The sequence below is a fragment of the Cherax quadricarinatus genome, chromosome 87 (genome assembly GCF_038502225.1).
Source record: "Cherax quadricarinatus isolate ZL_2023a chromosome 87, ASM3850222v1, whole genome shotgun sequence".
Classification (NCBI taxonomy): Eukaryota; Metazoa; Arthropoda; class Malacostraca; order Decapoda; family Parastacidae; genus Cherax; species Cherax quadricarinatus.
The window spans coordinates 12,225,455-12,248,157 of record NC_091378.1 but is presented as its reverse complement, the minus strand read 5'-3'; the positions used below and the strand labels follow the sequence as shown (position 1 = coordinate 12,248,157).

General features: G+C 38.5%; 1 protein-coding gene across 5 annotated transcripts in view; it reads left to right on the top strand.

Moving 5' to 3' along the window:
• The window catches only part of LOC128703811 (bis(5'-adenosyl)-triphosphatase enpp4-like), a 260,010-nt gene that overhangs the window by 88,917 nt on the left and 148,390 nt on the right, over nt 1-22,703 (top strand). For 4 of the 5 annotated variants that reach the window (XM_053798654.2, XM_070103754.1, XM_070103752.1 and 1 more), the window contains one exon: nt 10,811-11,071. The exons of the other annotated variant lie outside the window; for it this stretch is intronic. In XM_053798654.2, the coding sequence (XP_053654629.2) occupies nt 10,811-11,071 (261 nt within the window). The remainder of the gene's footprint in view (nt 1-10,810; nt 11,072-22,703) is intronic. 5 annotated transcript variants of the gene reach the window in all.

Below are 22,703 nucleotides of genomic sequence, written 5' to 3'. Positions count from 1 at the left end.
TTCAAAAGTAAACAAATCGTGCCAAGCGTGCAATACACGTCAACTGGTGAGTCTAATATTCTTTCACAAGTGCACCAATAATATTTATACCATTTTTTACACTAATGCAGTAGTCTGCATAACAGTAAATCTTATATTTTTTGTGAAAATAAAAATTCAAACTGGAAAGCAAAAGAATATAAGAGGGGCCTTGAGACGTGACTAATGACCAGAGGAAATGTCATTTTAGTGCCAGGAATGTCTTTCTTGTTTATTCTGGACCCTATTCGGAAATTGTCATCTTTTGAAATTTGTGTGAAATTGGCAAAATTGCTAAATTCTGACCACTGTACTGGATAGTTGAATTTCATAAATGAGTGGTTTCTTGCACCCATTCAATAGAAAAAATGGAGTTCTAGCGAAATATTCATGTTTTTTGTCGACTAGTACAGTGAAATTGGCCGAAAATGGGGCTCAAAGTGGGCAAAATCGCCGATGTGTAAACATCGCCGAGACCGCTAACTTTGCGAGAGCATAATTCCGTAAGTTCTCTTTCAAATTTCAAACTTTTGGTATTTTTATGATCGGGAAAAGATTCTCTATCTTTTCATAGGAGAAAATAATTTTTTTTTTTTTTAAATTTGGCCGACCCTGAGAACGAGTTTCGGAGAGGGCCTGTCGACCCTCAAAGGGTTAAGCAAACACTATGATGACCTCCTGGCACTCCTTGAATCACTAAAGACACCCTTCTCCTGCATTATTCTTACTGAGACCTGGCTTAAGCAGGACACAATAGATATCTACCCACTACCAGGATACACAGCAATCCACAACTGCAGACCATACCAAGTTGGGGGTGGTATTGCAATCTATTACTCTAACCATTTATCTTGTATTAGCACCACTTGCTTTAGTGATGAATATGGGGAATACATTTTTGCTAATTTTACTGTAAAAAAAATTAAAACACCTATAACAATCGGTGCCATTTACTGGATACCCCACACAAACATCCCAAATTTCATTGAGAAATTAAAGTCACTAATAACAAACAGACAAATGAACAAGCACCACCTTCTCTTAGCTGGAGACTTCAACATCAACCTTGGCTTACTAGATGATCAGCCTGTAACTGATTTCATCAACAATATGAATAACACACTTCTCATACCAACAATAACTAAACCAACCAGGATGGCCGAGACAAGTGCAACCATAATAGACCACATATGGACCAATATACTAGCCCCCCTTAAATCAGGGATAATCACAGACAGCACTACAGACCACTACCCTACCTTCCTCTTAACAAACATTAGTAAACCACCACTTGAATACAACAAAGTCTCATTTAGACTCCATGACGAGGCCTCAATAAGGAAGTTCACAGCTGACCTAGAGACTGTTGACTGGCCTACAGAATTCTCCAAGGCCAATGGTATTGACGATTGGACAGACATTTTTCTTAACAAATTACTTATACTATACAACAAACATTGTCCTATAAAAACGAAACAGATGACGAATAAACGGCTCGGTTGCCCATGGCTAACCAGCAGCATTCTGAAATCCATTGATAAGAAACACCAATATGAAAAGCAATATAGACAGGGCTTAATACACAAAGATATTCTCAAACACTATTCATCAGTTCTCACCAAAGTAATAAAGAAAGCCAAACAACTGTACTACCCCAGCAGATTCACTGACACAAGAGGAGATATAAAGAAGACCTGGAAAACCCTCTCAGATTCTGGGCACCCACAAACTGAAAAAAAACAAGAATATTGTCCTAATTAAACCTAACGAAATACCACTGCATCCTACTGAAACAGCTAACAAGATAAACGACTTCTTCTCAACCATAGGATCTAATCTTGCCAGCAAAATCTCGCGTACCAACGCCCATGCCGGGGACTATCTAGATGGGAATTTCCCAAATTCCTTCTATCTTGTACCAACTGAGCCCACCAAAGTCACTGATATTATAAAGTCACTTAAAAATAACTGGGGGAACCTGTCTCGTGTCCCACCATTATTGTACAAGCGAGTGGCCCATGTTCTCTTGCATGCTATTTCATTACTTTTTAACAAGTCACTAGAAACTAGCACCTTCCCGAAACTACTCAAGACAGCAAGAGTTACACCAATACATAAAGGTGGTGACCCTACAGATGTAAACAACTAAAGGCCAATATCAAACTTACCATCACTATCCAAAATCTTCGAGAAACTCATGCACAGGAGAGACTATTCATTTATAACGGCACAAAACATACTTAACCCCTGCCAATTTGGTTTCAGGAAAAATAAAAGCACTAATGATGCAATTGTAAAAATGCTAGATCTGCTTTACACAGCATTGGAAAATAAGGAATATCCACTAGGAATTTTTATTGACCTAAGAAAAGCTTTTGACACAGTAGACCATGGCATCCTACTCCACAAACTTGACCATTATGGTGTAAGAGGCCATGCGCTTGCATATTTCAAATCCTACCTTACTAATAGATATCAGTATGTCACCAATAAAGACACAGCATCATCAACACGGCCACTTGATACTGGAGTTCCACAGAAAAGTGTCCTTGGACCCCTGCTATTTCTCATTTACATCAATGATCTTCCAAACATATCCCAACACCTGAAACCCATTCTCTTTGCTGACGACATGACTTATGTCATCTCTCACCCTAATCTTGCCACCCTCAACACCATTGTTAATGAGGAGCTGCTCAAAATATCAACTTGGATGACAGCCAATAAACTTACACTTAACACAGACAAAACCTACTATATGTTTGGTAGCAGAGCAGGTGCTGCACAACTAAACATTAAGATTGACAACACTCTAATTGCCAGACATAATGAGGGCAAATTCCTAGGCCTATATCTCGACAACAACCTGAATTTCGGCACTCATATCCAACACACATCAAAAAAAGTATCCAAAACAGTTGGGATCCTCTCCAAGATACGATACTACATGCCGCAAAATGCCCTTCTCACACTATACCATTCACTCGTTTATCCATATCTCACCTATGCTATTTGTGCTTGGGGTTCAACTGCAGCAATACACCTAAAGCCAATAATAACTCAACAAAAAGCAGCAGTAAGAATAATCACTAAATCCCATCCCTGGCAACACCCCCCTCCCCACTCTTCATAGATCTAAACTTACTCCCTGTTCAGAACATCCACACTTACTACTGTGCAATCTACATATACAGGACCTTAAATTCCAATATTAACCTTGACCTAAAATGCTTTCTTGATAGTTGTGACAGGACCCACAAGCATAACACCAGACACAAACATCTCTACGACATTCCCCGTGTCCGACTAAACCTTTACAAAAATTCAATGTATTTCAAAGGCCCTAAAATCTGGAACACCCTACCTGAAAACTCTTGAACTGCAGACACATTCATCACCTTCAAAACTACCATTAGAAAACATCTCCCTGATACACCCAGTCAACTAGCTACATAAAAACCACCTGGTTGTTCACACTTACACTCACTCACTCACCCATTTGACTATAAGCACAGAAATACGTATCTTAATCTTAAAATAATGATTCCTAACTAGTCACAAGTTTACCTGTGATATTCCAATATAGGAACTATGTGGTCTTCCACCAATTCTTCCACATCCTCCAAACTCACATCCAACCCCATGGAACTCCCCAGTGCCACAATTGATTTTACAACAGACATAGGCTCCTTAGGGTCAGTCCCAAATTCTTCAAAATCCCTCTTGTCGACACAATCTGGCCACAATTTTCTCCAGGCAGAGTTCAAAGTCCTGGTAGTCACTCCCTCCCAAGCCATACCTATAAGGGTTATGCAGTGGAGGATGCTGAAGTCTTCTCTCCAAAATTCCCTTAGGGTCAAGTGAGTGTCTGTGGTCACAGTCAAGCACCTGTGAAGCATTGCTTTTGTGTAGAGTTTTTTAAAGTTTGCAATAACCTGCTGGTCCATGGGTTGGAGGAGAGGAGTGGTATTCGGGGGCAAGAACTTTACTGTGATGAACCCAAACTCCTCGAAAATTAGGTCATCCAAGTTTGGAGGATGAGCAGGTGCATTGTCCATTACTAGCAGGCACTTGAGATCCAATTTCTTTTCCAGGAGATACTCCTTCACATTAGGGCCAAACACTTCATTGAACCACTCGACGAAAATTTCCCTCGTGACCCATGCCTTACTATTAGATTTCCAAAACACACACAATTTACTCTTCATAACATTGTTTTTCCTGAACACACTGGGATTTTCAGAATGGTACATTAGTAATGGCTTCACTTTGAAATCCCCACTAGCATTAGCACAGAACATTAGCGTCAGCCTGTCTTTCATAGGCTTGTGTCCTGGCATTGCCTTTTCCTCTTGTGTAATGAAGGTCCTCTTTGGCATTTTCTTCCAAAAGAGGCCTGTTTCGTCACAATTGAACACTTGTTCAGGTTTCAGTCCTTCAGCCTCTATGTACTCCTGGAATTCATTTTTCAGCCGCCTTGTGGTCCGAACTGGCAGCCTCGTCATGCCTTACCACACTGTGTATGCCAGTACGGTTCTTAAATCTCTCAAACCAGCCTTTGCTGGCCTTAAATTCACTCCACCTCTATTTGCAGGCAATTTCTTTACCGAATCTTCATGCAACTGCCTAGCCTTTTCACAAATAAACGAAGTCATAAGAGTATCTCCTGCTAATTGTTTCTCATTTATGCACACCAATAATAACTTCTCAACCTCTTCCAGTACTGGTGATCTCATTTTTGTCAGCATAGTTACTCCCTTTGCAACAACAGCATCCTTTATTTCATTTTTCTTGGCCACTATGGAACATAAGGTTGTGTAGAGTTTCTTATACATCCTGGACAGTTCGGCCATACTTGTACCACTTTCATATTGTTCAATGGTGGTTTTCTTAAATTCAATCGTACTTCTCACCTTCTTTACCACAGGCTTGGCACTAGGAGCTTTCTTTGAAGCCATGGTAGCTTATTTAGTACTTGCAAGCACTAAAATAAATGGAATATTATGAAATATTTCGCTGGAGCACGTGAGGGGACCTTTGCTCACTGGTAAACAATGCCAGACTGGCTGCCGCCCTGGCTCACGCCATGGGTATGCGTCCCAGACGAACTACGACTCGCGAGTCAACCTATGAAAAGCGAGTTCATGTTTATACGAAAATACCCCTATGATTGGCGAATTTTACGAGTGCCGGGAACTACGAAAAGCGGGGGACCACTGTATATGCTTGTACATGTATGTGTAGTGTGACCTTAGTGTAAGTAGAAGTAGCAAAATATACCTGAAATCTTGCATGTTTATGAGACAGAAAAAGGGACACCAGCAATCCTACCATCATGTGCAACAATTACAGGCTTTCGTTTTACACTCACTTGGCAGGACGGTAGTACCTCCCTGGGTGGTTGCTGTCTACCAACCTACCACCTAGGATTATTATTATTATTATTATTATTATTATTATTAATTTAGGGAACAGGAGCACAGATCCAATTCTCTAGATCAAGAGCCTCTCACCAGCATCAAGGAACCTTGATGCTTGTGAGGGGCTCTTGATCTTGGGAATTGGATCTGTGCTCTAGTTACCTAAATAAATAATAATAATAATAATTATTATTATTATTATTATTATGAATGCTGCCATCTCAGTGCACTGTTTACCTCACTGTGGGAGCAGCTCTCTCATGCTTTGCTTACATTTTTGTCAGTCATTTGGCCAAATTTTATTTTTCTAAGCATGGGTCCTAAGAAAGTAAGTGTAAAGGACAGTGCTGAGAAGAAAAAGAGGATGATTTCCATGGAATCATAGATAAACAAACAAGGAGTCCAGGTTTTGGGTTGAGGGGGAAGCAAGGGGAGCTGGCTTGTACCTCAAATGTTGGCTCGTAACTCAGAGCAAAAAATTGACCCAGTGATGGCTCGTATCGCAAAAAACTTGTATGTTGGGACACTCGTAAGTCAGTGTTCCACTGTATTAGGAATTTTATGTTCACATTCATTTGGGCAAGTGTAAGTGCAAATAGGGAGAATTACAGGTAATGAGAGTAAGTATTTTGTTTTGGATGTTTTTATGATACAGTAAATAGCATGTGTGGTTTTCACATCACTGATGATAGTATGTTAGGGAGATAAGGTGTTTTTTAATGGTAGTTTTGAAAATGTTGATTGAGTCTGTAGTTCTAGAGATTTCAGGCAAGGAGTTCCAGATTTTAGTAGTAGCAATAGTAGTAGAAATGGGGTGGTAGTTATAGTACTAGACATTAGGTCAGTCTAATGACAAGTAAACAGAGCACTGCAGGAGAGCTAAGGGCCCTCAGAGGGTAGGACCAAAACCATTGAGGGGAGGGGAACTGAAGGACAAAACACACTTATGAAGGAAGGAAGGAAAAAATAGGAAAGGAGAAGAAGTAGGGGGAGGAGGAGAAAAAAGGATTAGGTTAAGTCATGAGTGTTCTGAAGTTTGGAGCATTTGACAGTGTAATGAGCAAGGAAGGTATCTACAGAGACAAAGGCAGGACTAGGATTCATACAAGGAAAGTTATGTATAAGGGATGCTTCAACAAGACAACATCTGTGAAGGGTTGAAGTAAGGTATACAGTATAAGCAGAGGACCAGTCAATAGGATGACTGTGATCTCTAACATGACAGAGAAAACCATTATTAGTGTCGGCTAGCCTAACACTTTGTGTTCTTTTAATCTGCCAGAAAGAGGGTGGCCAGTCTCTCCAAAGTATTGGAGAGGACAAGAGGAGCATAAAATAGAGTAGACATGAGGGGCATCTATAACATAGCATAGCATTTTTGCATAGGGAGAGATGGACACGAGGGATATCAAAGAATGTTTTGTGTGTTGTGTTATGCAAGTGCGTTCTGTTGTAGTTCTCAAGAAGGAGTTTGAGAGGAGGGTTAATGTTGGAGAATAATGTTCTGTGTATGTAGTAGGCATAATAATATGAGTGGGTATTTTGTATGTTAAGCAGTCTCAAGCGCTTAAATAGTGGTGGGGTGTGTTGCCTGGCGCACAAGTTTGTAATCAATCTCACAGCAGCTTTTAGTTGGATAATTAAAGGTTTGAGGTAATTTGCTATGGTTAAACTCCATGCACAAATACCATAGGTGAGGTAAGGATAGATGAGAGTGGTAAAGAGCAAGAAGTGCCATTTGGGGTACATAGTACCATATCTTAGAGAGGGTGCCTACTGTTTTGGAGATTTTTTTGGGAGATATGCTGTATGTGGGTCTGAAATTTGAGACAGCTGTCAATGTGGAGCCCTAGAAATTTTCCATCAGTGTCTTGAAATGGGGAACCACTTATTGATATGTTTTGTTTGTTTTAGTGCCCAGGCCAGCATCCTCTACCAGTCCCATTACGTCCTCTTCTTCGGGAACTCGGCCCTCATCAGTCTGTTTTTTAAGGAATCATCCTTCATCCAAGCCAGCATTGGTGGTCTGTCAGGAGAGAATTCCCACCAGGATGCCTCTTGGAATTCTTTGTTCGCCCAGTCCAAAAGCTGTGTCAGTTCTTCACTTCGATTACTCGCCCACTCATGGCTGTACATCGTCGTCAGGATCGATCTGCTGTCCCCATGTCTCGTCTTTGGTTCCAGTAGTTGAAATCTTTCTGTCGTCCTCAGCTTCTCCTCAGCCTGTAGTAAGCAGTTCTCTGGGTATCTCCTCTGTTTGAAAAAGTTCCACATGTCCTGTAGGACTGTCTCAAAATGCTTTTCCTCACTACAGATGCGTCAGATCCTAAGTGCTAAAGAGAAAGGGAGAGAACGTTTCAATGTTATTGGGTGTGATGAAGACCAATGAAGGTACTGGTGAGAGTTTCCTGGTTTATAATATATTCTGCTGTGTAGAAAGCTCTCCTCGTTGAGGTAAACCAGGGTGTCCAGGAAAGGCAATTCCTTGTCATTAGATTCCAAAGTGAATCTGAGTGAAGGGTGAGCCCTGTGGCTCAATCCACTAATCTTTCTATGCTTTCATCTCTTCCCTCGATGAGTACAAAAATGTCATCAATATACCTCTTGTAAAGTAGTGTAGGTGGGCTGGAGTCTGGCCGGTTTCATTCTAACTTACAGTGTACAAATATTTTGGCAACTGCTACCCTAACAGACGCCCCTGTTGCTGTGCCCCTCTTCTGTCTGTACGCCACATTATCAAACTTTAGAATTGTCTTGCATTATATGTAGAAGGGCTTCTTTCACTAGGCTTTTGTTAGGTGGTCTTCGTATTCCCAATTCCTTGAGTTCTGTTCTGATCTTGTCCAGGTGTTCAGCATAGAAGTCCGCCACTGTTACTGCAGCTTCCTCCTGGGGTATGGATGGATATAGCGACTCTGTTGAGTGAGACCAGTCTTAGGTTGTCTGGGGCTTTTCCTATCTTTTTCCTCACGTCTTCTAGGATTTTCAGGAAATGTGTCGTATCTTTCAGTCTGTCAGGGAGAAGCTTCAAAATTGGCATTAATAGCACTGTCATCATTTTATCTATTGGCCTGGTTGGTGCTGCACACCCTGAAAGTACCGGTCTGGTTTTAAAGGTGCCCAGTTCCGTGTCCATATCTTTGTGTTTTAGGTAAGAAATACATGCTAGGGATTTTTTATTTAAGTGTTAAAAGCGAATCTCTAAGGGCCACATTCATAAATCTCTTTTGGGCTTCATTGTTATAGTGTTTTAGTATTAATTCATTGCTTCTATTCTTGATTTCTTGCCATGTCTGTTCTGGGTTATCCAGTCTTAAATAGGTTTCCTTATTATTGAAATGTTTTAATCCCGCTCTTCTATAGTTTTCTGCTTTGAACACTACAATCTCCGGCCCTTTATTGGCGTTAGAGAATACAAGATCCTCCCTCAGTTCCAGGTTCCTAAGGCAAATTCTTTCTGAATATTTGCAGCTCTGTTTCGAAACAGTATGAAGCAGGCTTTGTCGATATTGGGAGTAAGTTTGTTGGTCGTCATCCAAGTGGGTATTTTTAGTAGCTCATCATATACAGTGTTTCTAAGTATGGCTTAGTTTGAGTGAGAGAGGATATAAGTAGTGTCATCTGCAAAAGACAAACAGGTTTAAGTAGTTTAGAAGCATTAGGGAGGTCATTGATGTAAATGAGAAAGAATAGTGGTCCAAGGACACTACCCTGCAGGACTCCAACAAGAACAAAGTATTTATAGGTCTCAGCAATGTTTTAGACATGCTGGAGTATATATGAAACTCCTTGAAGCACGGTGTAAGACGAGTGACACTCCACTGCTGAAAGTGCAGCAGTGGAGTGACATTTGATGATCGTCCACTGCCTTGGCTTTATTTGACATGGACATGGACAAGGACATGGACAGGGACATGGACAGGGACATGGACAGGGACATGGACAGGGACATGGACAGGGACATGGACAGGGACATGGACAGGGACATGGACAGAGACATGGACAGAGACATGGACAGAGACATGGACAGACATGGACAGGGACATGGACAGGGACATGGACAGGGACAGACAGGGACAGGGACAAACAGGGACAGATAAAGACAGAGATAGCATCAAGGATATAAGATACCACCTTTAAGACTCTTGTACCCCTTGAGTAGAATCTTGTGCAACATAAATGACTGGTCACAGTATCTACCTTATATTTGTATATCTTATACCTAGTTTCCTCTGAGAACTCTCATTTGCAATAAAATGTTAGTGTAGTACAATTTTGCACATTCTGTGTCCTGGCACACATTCTCTTGTTATTTCTGAGTTAAAATATTGCATGTATAGTACATTGTTTCTCACTTGTTTGCATGTTTCATTGCTCTATACACAAGGCATGGTGAACTAGTGCCCCACATGCAAAGTCACTCATATTTACGTAACTATTATTTATGAAAATTAACTAAGACATTTTGCTTATCAGAATTTTATTTTTATAATCATCTTCTTTCAAGGCAGGGTGGCTCAAAAAGAAAAACAAAAGTTTCTCTTTTTAACTTTAGTAATGTATACACGAGAAGGGGTTACTAGCCCCTTGCTCCCAGCATTTTAATTGACTCTTACAACACGCATGGCTTATGGAGGAAGAATTCTGTTCCACTTCCCCATGGAGATAAGAGGAAATAAGAACATGAACTAGTAAGAAAATAGAAGAAGACCCAGAGGAGTGTGTATATATATGCTTGTGTGTCCTAAATGTAAGTAGAAGTAGCAAGACATACCTGAAATCTTGCATGTTTATGAGACAGAAAAAAGTCACCAGCAATCCTAACATCATGTAAAACAATTACTTGGCAGGACAGTAGTACCTCCCTGGGTGATTGCTGTCTACCAACCTGCTACCTAGGTTCTTTCATAATAGCTACAGAAAATACTGAAAAGCGCTTCTCCATGTGGGTTTGCTAATAGCGTGCTTCAGGTAGTAGGTTGTCTGTCTGCTCTAGGATGGTATGCAAGAGCTTCAAGGTTAATTGCTGTTAATGTTTGTGAACATGGTTAGTATCTTAGTAGTTCACAGTACTTTGATCCTTCAGTTCACAACTGAAGGACCAAAGGTAGGTTCTGAGGCTGGTAGAGACTTTGGCTATATTTCATTGCATATTTGCCTCTGTTCACTGGGCATTAACTTGGTACCCAGGTGTTAGCCGACTGTTTTGGGGGTGGTAGCAGCATGCAGTAAATTGGTCTGGGTTGTGGAATAAGCTGATAATGTAGGGCAACAGCTTTTTAAGTTGTAAGTTCAGCAGTGCAAGGAAACTATTAGTGCTGTATTATGAATAATAAGAATGAAACTCCTACTACATCTTTGATCATTTTCAGACTTTGAATGAGGAGCATGGCGGACACAGTGGGTGCATTATGTGGCCAGGCTGCGGTGTTGCATACCGAGGCAAAAATGTAACGTTTTTATCTCCATTTCACCAGCACGCTTTATTTAATGAGAGCATAGATAAAAGCATTGAGTGGTTTACAAATGAACGGACTCCTGCGAACCTTATATTTCTTTACCACGAGGAGCCTGATCATGTAGGTCATATTTATGGACCCAATTCTTCTCAAGTTGAAGAGGAACTAAGAAAGGTATTCAATGTTTTCCCTGCCCTTTTTTATATATACATATATATTTAGAATTTATGCATGTATTTTCTTAAGATAATTATAATAAAGACTTCAGATTTGCTTCTTGGCTTGTAATACAATATTAGTAGTAATAGTAATACTACTATAATGATGATAATCTTTCTTTTTTAAAAATACAGTATACAATTGATATATGATTAGTTAACATTAATGGCATACTTATGGAAATCCCCTGGTTATGCAAAGCTTTTCAGGCAGTCTTAAAATTAACTTGTAACTACTGGATGTTTTATATAATTAAGTTGGTTTACTTGAATGCTAAAGTTTACAGACTAATACTAATCACCTATCACAAAGCTAACAGAGGGAAAATTCTTAGGAATCCACCTCGATAATAGACTCAAATTTCATACACATATACAACAAATTTCTAAGAAAATTTCCAAGACTGTAGGCATACTATCGAAGATACGGTACTATGTTCCACAGTCATCCCTCCTGGCCCTTTATCACTCTCTTATTTACCCCTATCTCACCTATGGAATTTGTGCATGGGGCTCAACAACAACTAACCATCTCAGACCACTAATTACCCAACAAAAGGCTGCAGTTAGAATGATAACAAATTCTCACTACAGGCAGCACACTCCACCAATATTCAAAACACTCAACCTACTCACTATACAAAACATCCATACTTATTATTGCACTTATTACATACATAGAACACTTAACTCTGATATTAACCCTCCCCTCAAACATCTCCTTGCCAACCTCAACAGAACACATGACCATAATACAAGGCACAGATCACTCTTTGATGTTCCTCGTGTCCATCTCACGCTATGCAAAAACTCAATGCACATAAAAGGCCCTAAAATCTGGAATTCATTACCTGTAAATAGAAAAGAAACACTACCTGTTTATAAATTCAAGTCTCTTCTCAAAGTTCACTTACTCACTCAAAACCAAATAAATACTGAATAACTGAACCATATAAATTGTATATCCTAAATGTTACTCACAATTATATCACACAAATGTTAAACCTAACTTTGTTATTTTTTTAAATACACTACCTAACAGAATACTCCATTCTACTGAATGAACAGCAATGCATGCAACCATAGGACCTGTCTTTGTAATACTCATTTGTATTTTATAGTTATCTGTTTACAATAATGTCTTATCACTGATTTCATCATTGCTTAGTTAATCTTAAGTTAATTTTAAGCCAGCCTGTAATGCTATGCATATAAGTGGCTTTGGCATGCTGCTCTTACCTGTATTTTTTGTACCTCTGTTTGTATGCTAAAATTTCTAAATAAATAAATAAATAAATAAATGTTTGTAGTGGTTATTACAGTTGAAATAAATTAGTAACAGTCCGAGCTATAATATGAATGCTAATGTAATGTAGATAAACAGGGATGGTGTTGATAAATTGGTCTGTAACATAATTTATCTTCATAGACTCTCAAGTCAAATGATGGGGGGTACTTTTTAAACAAGAAAACAAGGAAACAAATTTTATTTCTTTGTGTAGTACAGGCACTCCTCACCTAAAGACCGTGTTCTTATGAGTAGGCTGTTAAGTGAATTGGTCGTTAACCCTTTCAGGGTTTTCGACGTATTAGTACAGCTTACACACCAGGGTTATTGACATACTAGTACGCCTAAATAATAGCGCCTTCAAATCTAGCGAGAGAAAGCTGGTAGGTCTACATATGAAAGAATGGGTCTATGTGGTCAGTGTGCGAAGTATAAAAAAAATCCTGCAGCACACAGTGTGTAATGAGAAAAAAAAAACTGATCGTGTTTTTGGATTAAAACAGTGACTTTGCACTGTATTTTTGTATGATATTTATGGTTGTATTCTAGTTTTCCTGGTCTCATTTTATAGAATGGAAGGCATATTACAGAAGACATTACAAAGAATGGAAGACATATTACAAAGTTCAAAAGTAAACAAATCAAGCCAAGCGTCCAATACACATCAACTGGCGAGTCTAATATTCTTTCACAAGTGCGCTGATATTATTTATACCATTTCTACGCTAATGCAGTAGTCTGCATAACAATAAATCTTCTATTTTTTGTAAGAATAAAAATTCAAAGTATAAAGCAAAAGAAATATAAGAGGGGCCTGGGGACGTGACTAACGAACAGAGAACTTGTTATTTTAGTGCCAGGAATGTCTTTCTAGTTTATTCTGGACCCTATTTGGAAATTGGCATCTTCTGAAATTTGTGTGAAATTGGCAAAATTGCAAATTTGTAACCACTTTATTGGATAGTTGAAATTGGTAAATGGGTGGTTTCTTGTACTCATTCGAAAGAAGAAATGGAGTTCTAGCAAAATAAATATGATTTTTGTCGACTAGTACACAGAAATTGGCCAAAAATAGGGCTCAAAGTGGGCAGAATCACCGATGCGTAAACATCGGCGAGACCGCTAACTTTGCGAGAGCATAATTCCCTAAGTTTTCCATCAAATTTCATACTTTTGGTGTCATTATGATCGGAAAAAGATTCTCTATCATTTCACAAGAATGTTTTTTTTTTTTTCCCCGAAAAATTTTCGACCCTGAGAACAAGTTTAGGAGAGAGCCTCTCGACCCAGAAAGGGTTAAGTGAGGAGCTGCCCCTTGCTTATATTTCAAGCATACTGTACTAGTAGTGAGTTTGTGTCATTCATCTTTAGCTATTGTTTTAATGTCACCTTTGCACCAGTTATAACGTTTTAGTGTATTTTTAAATATTTATTCAATAGTGTACTGTATACTGTAATAAACAGAATAGAGGAAATCAGCAGCAATATACATTACTTAGGTTTGCATACTGTAAATGCAGGATTATCAGGAGGTGTAGAGGTGCCCGGGTAAGGGAGATGACGGCGAGGAAATGGAAGGACTTGTGGGGCTAGGGGTCCTAGGTGTAACATTCCTGAAGAATCCTTTTATTGTAGCCTGCTTTGTAATTTCTATTTTTCCTTAAAAATTTCACAAAAGCATTGTTAAAGTTTATCCATTTGCCATTTCACTTTCGTGAGGTATTCAACATTCTGATCCATACCCTCTAGTTCCAGAACACACCCACTAACCACTTTACAGTGAACTTCTTTTGTACTTCTTCCATTCCTTCCTCTTCGAAGTGTTGCTATGCTTCCAACACTTATTAAATCTTTGTTAGTTAGCTTTCCCTCCACATATTCCACTAATTCTTCAATATCTTCCACTTCAGCTTCTAAATTGGGCACATTAGAAAGTGCCACAATTTTTTTATTTATGATATCAACGTATTTACTTTTGTCTAACCGACAATAATGACTGGTCGGAGAGCTTGTTTTAAGTCATTAATCAGGTAGGTCATTAAGTGAGGAGTACCTGTATACATAATGTAGTTTACACGTAGTAAAATATTGTTAAGCACAAAGGAAGCCACTAGCATTCTGTGCATTTCTGGCAAACTAATTCTGATGCTTACAGTTTCTTGAAGACGAGTCATATGCTACTGGGTTGCAAATTTTAATTATGAATTATTACAAAAAGAGAGGTAGCAAAATATTACAGTACAATTTATATAGTACAGTAGTACAATTTTAAATGTGTATTAATACACTAGGGCCCCACTTATACAGCAGGTCAGGTTCCAGGCTATAGCCAGAAAGCAGACATTGCCGGAAAGCAGAACACCATTTTTTCCATTTATAAATGCATATAAATGCCAGACAACAAGTTTACACTAAATTATATTAAATTTGTAATAGAACTATGCATTAAAAAACACAAAATGTAAAATACATACACAGTACATTCATTACTTATCTTAAAGTATTTGTAATCATTGCTTAGTTAATCTTAAGTTAATTTTAACCCTTTGAGGGTCGACAGGCACTCTCCGAAACTCGTTCTCAGGGTCGGCCAAATTTAAAAAAAAAAAAAATTATTTTTTCTTATGAAAAGATAGATAATCTTTTCCCGATCATAAAGACACCAAAAGTTTGAAATTTGATAGAAAACTTACGGAATTATGCTCTCGCGAAGTTAGCGGTCTCGGCGATGTTTACGCATCGGCGATTTTGCCCACTTTGAGCCCCATTTTCGGCCAATTTCACTGTACTAGTCGACAAAAAACATGAATATTTCGCTAGAACTCCATTTTTTCTATCGAATGGGTGCAAGAAACCACTCATTTATGAAATTCAACTATCCAGTACAGTGGTCAGAATTTAGCAATTTTGCCAATTTCACACAAATTTCAAAAGATGCCAATTTCCGAATAGGGTCCAGAATAAACAAGAAAGACATTCCTGGCACTAAAATGACATTTCCTCTAGTCATTATTCACGTCTCAAGGCCCCTCTTATATTCTTTTGCTTTCCACTTTGAATTTTTATTTTCACAAAAAATATAAGATTTACTGTTATGCAGACTACTGCATTAGTGTAAAAAATGGTATAAATATTATTGGTGCACTTGTGAAAGAATATTAGACTCACCAGTTGACGTGTATTGCACGCTTGGCACGATTTGTTTACTTTTGAAGTTTGGTAAAAATCGAACATTTCTGCTACTTTGAGCTCAATTTCAAGGCACCTTTCTTTGTAAAACCAGTCAAAATCATCTCTATTTCTGTAATATGTCTTCCATTCTATAAAATGAGACCAAGAAAACTAGAATACAACAATAAATACCATACGAAAATACACTGCAAAGTCGCTGATTTATTAAAAAAAAATGGTCAAAGTTTTTTTTTTCTCATTATGCACTGTGTGCTGCAGGATTATTTTTAGACTGTGCACACTGACCACATAGACCCATTCTTTCATATGAAGGCCTACCAGCTTTCTCCCACTAGATTTGAGGCCGCTAGAATTTATGAGTACTAGTACGTCAAAAACCCCTACGCGTAAGACGTACTAGTACGACGAAAACCCTCAAAGGGTTAAGCCAGCCCGTAATGCTATGCATAGTATAAGTGGCTTTGGCATGCTGCTCTTATCTGTATTTTTTTTGTACCTCTGTATGTGTGCTCAAATTGTAAATAAATAAAATAAAATGTATGGCAAGAGGTGAGTAGTACTTATTTGTAGGAAGTCAGATGTGGGTATCCCTGGCCCCCCGTCTCATACTTAATATACTTATTTATTTATTTATTTATTTATTCATTTTATGTCTTTGTAAACAGTACATTGAGATTTTATATTTACAATAGTGGGTTGCAATGCAAAGAGAGCCTCTATTATGCCTAGGCATATATTTAACCCTTTGAGGGTCGACAGGCCCTCTCCGAGACTCATTCACAGGGTCGGCCAAATTTAAAAAAAAAAAATAATAATTTTCTCTTATGAAAAGATAGAGAATCTTTTCCCGATCATAATGACACCAAAAGTTTGAAATTTGATGGAAAACTTACGGAATTATGCACTCACGAAGTTAGCGGTCTCGGCGATGTTTACGCATCGGCGATCTTGCCCACTTTGAGCCCCATTTTCGGCCAATTCCACTGTACTAATCGACAAAAAACATGAATATTTCGCTAGAACTCCATTTTTTCTAACGAATGAGTGCAAGAAACCACCCATTTATCAATTTCAACTATCCAGTACAGTGGTCAGAATTTAGCAATTTTGCCAATTTCACACAAATTTAAAAAAATGCCAATTTCCGAATAGGGTCCAGAATAAACAAGAAAGACATTCCTGGCACTAAAATGACATTTCTTCTGTTCATTAGTCACGTCTCAAGGCCCCTCTTACATTCTTTTGCTTTCCACTTTGAATTTTTATTCTCACAAAAAATAGAAGATTTACTGTTATGCAGACTACTGCATTAGTGTAAAAAATGGTATAAATAATATTGGCGTACTTGCAAAAGAATATTACTCACCAGTTGACGTGTATTGGACGCTTGGCATGATTTGTTTAATTTTGAACTTTGGTAAAAATCGAACATCTCTGCTACTTTGAGCTCAATTTCAAGGTACTTTTCATTGTAAAATCAGTCAAAATCATCTCAATTTCTGTAGTATATCTTCCATTCTATAAAATGAGACCAAGAAAACTAGAATACAACAATAAATACCATATGAAAATACAGTGCAAAATCGCTGTTTTATTCCAAAAAAACGGTCAAAGTTTTTTTTTTCTCATTATGCACTGTGTGCTGCAGGATTTTTTTTATACTGTGCACACTGACCACATAGACCCATTCTTTCATATGTAGGCCTACCAGCTTTCTCCCACTAGATTTGAGGGCACTAGAATTTAGGCATACTAGTAGGTCAAAAACCCTGGGTCGTAAGCCGTACTAGTATGGGGATGCGTGAGGCATTGCGTAGAATGAAAGGGGGTAAAGCGGCTGGAATTGACAGGAACTTGACAGAAATGTTAAAAGCAGGGGGTAACATAGTGTTGGAGTGGTTGGTATTTTTGTTTAATAAATGTATGAAAGAGGGGAGGTACCTAGGGATTGGCGGAGAGCGTGTATAATCCCTTTATATAAAGGGAAGGGGGACAAAAGAGATTGTAAAAATTATAGAGGAATAAGTTTACTGAGTATACCAGGAAAAGTGTGTGGTAGGGTTATTATTGAAAGAATTAGAGGTAAGATAGAATGTAGAATTGCAGATGAGCAAGGAGGTTTTAGAGTGGGTAGGGGATGTGTAGATCAAGTGTTCACATTGAAGCATATGTGTGAACAGTATTTAGACAAAGGTAGGGAAGTTTTTATTGCATTTATGGATTTAAAACAGGCATATGATAGAGTGGATAGGGGAGCAATGTGGCAGATGTTTCAAGTATATGGAATAGGTGGTAAGTTACTAAATGCTGTAAAGAGTTTTTATGAGGATAGTGAGGCTCATGTTAGGGTGTGTAGAAGAGAGGGAGACTACTTCCCGGTAAAAGTAGGTCTTAGACAGGGATGTGTAATGTCACCATGGTTGTTTAATATATTTATAGATGGGGTTGTAAAAGAAGTAAATGCTAGGGTGTTTGGGAGAGGGGTTCGAATAAATTATGGGGAATTAAATACAAAATGGGAAGTGACACAGTTACTTTTTGCTGATGATACTGTGCTTATGGGAGATTCTAAAGAAAAATTGCAAAGGTTAGTGGACGAATTTGGGAATGTGTGTAAAGGTAGAAAGTTGAAAGTGAACATAGAAAAGAGTAAGGTGATGAGAGTATCAAATGATTTACATAAAGAAAAATTGGATGTCAAATTGGGGAGGAGTATGGAAGAAGTGAATGTTTTCAGATATTTGGGAGTTGATGTGTCAGTGGATGGATATATGAAGGATCAGGTTAATCATAGAATTGATGAAGGAAAAAAGGTGAGTGGTGCATTAAGGTATATGTGGAGGCAAAAAATGTTATCTATGGAGGCAAAGAAGGGAATGTATGAAAGTATAGTAGTACCAACACTCTTATATGGGTGTGAAGCTTGGGTTGTAAATGCTGCAGCAAGGAGGTGGTTGGAGGCAGTGGAGATGTCCTGTCTAAGAGCAATGTGTGGTGTAATTATTATGCAGAAAATTCAGAGTGTGGAAATTAGGAGAAGGTGTGGAGTTAATAAAAGTATTAGTCAGATGGCTGAAGAGGGTTTGTTGAGGTGGTTTGGTCATTTAGAGAGAATGGATCAAAGTAGAATGACATGGAGAGTGTATAAATCTGTAGGGGAAGGAAGGCGAGGTAGGGGTCGTCCTCAAAAAGGTTGGAGGGAGGGGGTAAAGGAGGTGTTGTGGGCGAGGAGTTTGGACTTCCAGCAAGCGTGCGTGAGCGTTTTAGATAGGAGTGAATGGAGACAAATGGTATTTGGGACCTGACGATCTGTTGGAGTGTGAGCAGGGTAATATTTAGTGAAGGGATTCAGGGAAACCGGTTATTTTATATAACTGGACTTGAGTCCTGGAAATGGGAAGTACAGTGCCTGCACTCTAAAGGAGGGGTTTGGGATATTGGCAGTTTGGAGAGAGATATTGTGTATTTTTATACGTATATACTTCTAAGCTGTTGTATTCTGGGCACCTCTGCAAAAACAGTGATTGTGTGAGTGAGGTGAAAGTGTTGAATGATGATGAAAGTATTTTCTTTTTGGGGATTTTCTTTCTTTTTGGGTCACCCTGCCTCAGTGGGAGACAGCCGACTTGCTGAAAAAAAAAAATATATACAGTGGACCCAGATGTTCGATATTAATCCGTTCCTGAGAGCTCATCGAATGTTGAAAATATCAAAAGTCGAATTAATTTTCCCCATAAGAAATAATGGAAATCAAATTAATCTGTGCAAGACACCCAAAAGTATGAAAAAACAAATTTTACCACATGAAATATCAAGTTTAATGCAATAGAATAATTACAATAACAATAGATTAATAACTATATAATAATTGACACTTGCCTTTAATGAAGATCTGGTGATGATTGATGGGATGGGAGGAGGGGAGAGTGTGGATGGTGTTAATGTTTAGAAGGGGAATCCCCTTCCATTTGGACTTATTTTTCATTTATCCACACCAATAACAGTCTCTCAACATCTTCTAACACTAGCGATCTCTGTTTCGAAAACAAAGTTGCACCTTTTGCAACAACAGCTTCCTTGATTGCCGTTTTCCTGCTCACTATAGTAGAGATGATTGATTGGGGTTTACTATACAACCTGGCCAGCTCCGACACACGCACTCCACTTTCGTACTTTGCAATTATCTCTTTCTTCTTTTCAATAGTCATTAGCACCTTTTTTCTCGAAGGGTTGCACTAGAAGCTTTCTTGGGGCCCATGGTTACTTATTTTGCCGAAACAAGCACCAAAAACAGTGATAATATGGATATGGAATGTACCGAATGTATCCTTAGATGTGTGCACACTGGCTGGCTTGTAAACACTGGCACACATGGGGCAGTTCAGGCCACACGTGGACACGTCTTGTACGAATCATATTGAATAGCGGGTTTTCGATCGAATGTTGAGGCGAAATTTTTGCGTTAAAATGCATCGAATGTCGGATTTATCGAATGTCGATGCCATCGAATGTTGGGGTCCACTGTATATAATATGCAATAAATGCCTGCCAACAAGTTTACACTAACTTATATTAAGTTAGCAATAGAAATAGGCATTAAAAATACAATAAAAGGTAAGATGCACACAGTGTACACTTATTACTTGCCTTAAAATATTAATATTAATGCGTGAGAGGTGAGTGGCACTTAAAGCAAGAGGCTTATGACTCCTCTTTTTATCACAGCTAAGCTTAGACGCCATCGTCAATGAGAGCCAACTAATTAATGAAAGAGTAAACGAGAGAGAGAGAGAACGAGATACAGAGTTCAGACAATGTAAGAACACAAACTGAACAGGTAGTGGGCGATCACTTGGTCAGGCGAAATAAATACGTATTAATGTGTGTCTGTGTGATGAATTGTTTTGAATACCGACAAGTTGAAAAATTGAGACACTTATGCAACATATGGGAATCTTTATTGAAGAAACTTATGCATTTATAAGGGGAAAAAAAGGGTGTTTCACTTTACGGCGATTTCCGCTCAACGGAGGTAGCCTGGAACCTAACCTGCCGTATAAGTGGGGCCCTACTGTATATTCAGTAAAGATTCCCATATGTTGCATAAGTGTCTCCGTTCTTCAATGTGTGTCTACTTTTAGTTCATTCACGTACATTTGTAAGAGTTTGTAAAACTTTTACTTCACAATATTTTTATTATAATAATAATAATTACCTCACAATACAAATACTCTTACATTGTGTACAAGTTAGTACAGAATAAACAAACAGCAACACTCCCATTCTCATGCAACACAATTTTTAGAGTTAAAGAAGATGATGATATTATTATTATTATCATAATAAAAAAAGTGCTAAACCCACAAGAGTTGTGAATTGCTATACATAGAGTGAAGGCATATGAAAGGAATATTTTTCTACGGTTATCCCCCAGTGTTTGACTGAGAATATCATGTGGGAGTTCGATACGTGGATTAGGGTAGAAATACTCACGTAGGCTGTTATACGTATAATTACTGATATGTGGACAGAGCCCGCAGCCGCTACCTTGCCTCCTTGCTTCCACTCGTAACACTGCCTAGCCGGCTGGCCAGTACCCCGTAGTGGGTCTTTTGAATTAGTGTCAGCTCAGCACAATATGAAAGACCGTGACTCAAGACGGTTGGTCGTTGAGTCAACGGACAGGTTACTGGTAACTGGTTACTACTACTGAGACTGGTAACTGGTTACTACTACTGAGAGCTCGGCGACGCTAACGTATGTCGTCTCGACATACAACTAATACAAACTAGAGATGGCAGGTATACGGCTTGGGCTGATTCTATACAATGTCAAAGTACACAACATTAAACATTATAGATACATAAGTAGAACATTGGAATGAAAGCTTACGTAACTGAAACTGTAATGCAATACAAGGTATACTATAGTACAACTTAAAACTCAACAAATGAACAACGAACTCAACATTGAGATTACAAGTGATAAAAACAAAAATTTTGATCGATCGATCTGTATTCGTGTGATCTACGGATTCTGAGGAAGGAATATATACAAAGAAAGAGTGTTTAACAGAAAGGCAGATTCGGTGCACGCAAATCTAGACTGTTAACTCTCAGAATGCGGAGAGAACATGAACACAAAAAAAAAAATTCTTGAATACTGATAAGTTGATACTGTAATTATTCATCTATACAGGTTATTTACATTTAACCCCAACTCTGCTAGGGTAAGATTGGCATATGCAGAATGGGTGTCATCTCTGGGAGGATCAAACTCTGTAGCATTGGCTAACTCATGCTGTATTTGAGGCAAATCTGAATTGGAAGTTACAAATGATACTTGAGGATTTCTCAATACCTGTCGTGTACGTAGGGAATAACGACATTCAGGTTGATCATCTGACTGAGTATCAGAGGAAGAGAGTACAGGATCAGGAGGATTGTCAGAGTCTGTCACATTAGTCTGGGTTGGAACATCATTATCATCACATACTAACTTCATATGATCCAAATGCGATTCTTTATACTGACCAGTACTAATCTCTCTAACCTTATACTTATTTCCAGTGATATGTTCAACTACTCGATAAGGACCAACAAACTTTTGATCAAGCTTTGGCATTGCAGACGTTTTGTTAAAATTAGTCAGCATAACTCTCGAACCTACTTTGATTTTGGATGGCTTTGATCGAGTGTTTGCGACTCTTGTGAATTCTGCTGTTGATTTATGAAGTGTTTCACGGATTCTTCTAAAAACACTTTGAGCTAAGCTGGTACGAGTTGCTACGAAATCATCAGGGTTGTAATTTGGTTTCGGATTAGAATATAACAACTCATAAGGCAAACGTTTATCTACACCATACAATGCATAATGTGGAGTGTCACCTATAGAAACATTGTAAGCAGAATTTATAGCACACTGCACATCAGGTATAACTTCATCCCAAGTTTCACTATTGGGATTGATAGTGGCTCTCAAGACATCAAGTACTTTCTTATTGGTTCGTTCCGCTAACCCATTGCTGGCAGGATGATGAGGAACAATGGTGGATTTAGTGATCTTGTACAAGGTACACAAATTTTCAAGAATTTCATTACAGAATTCA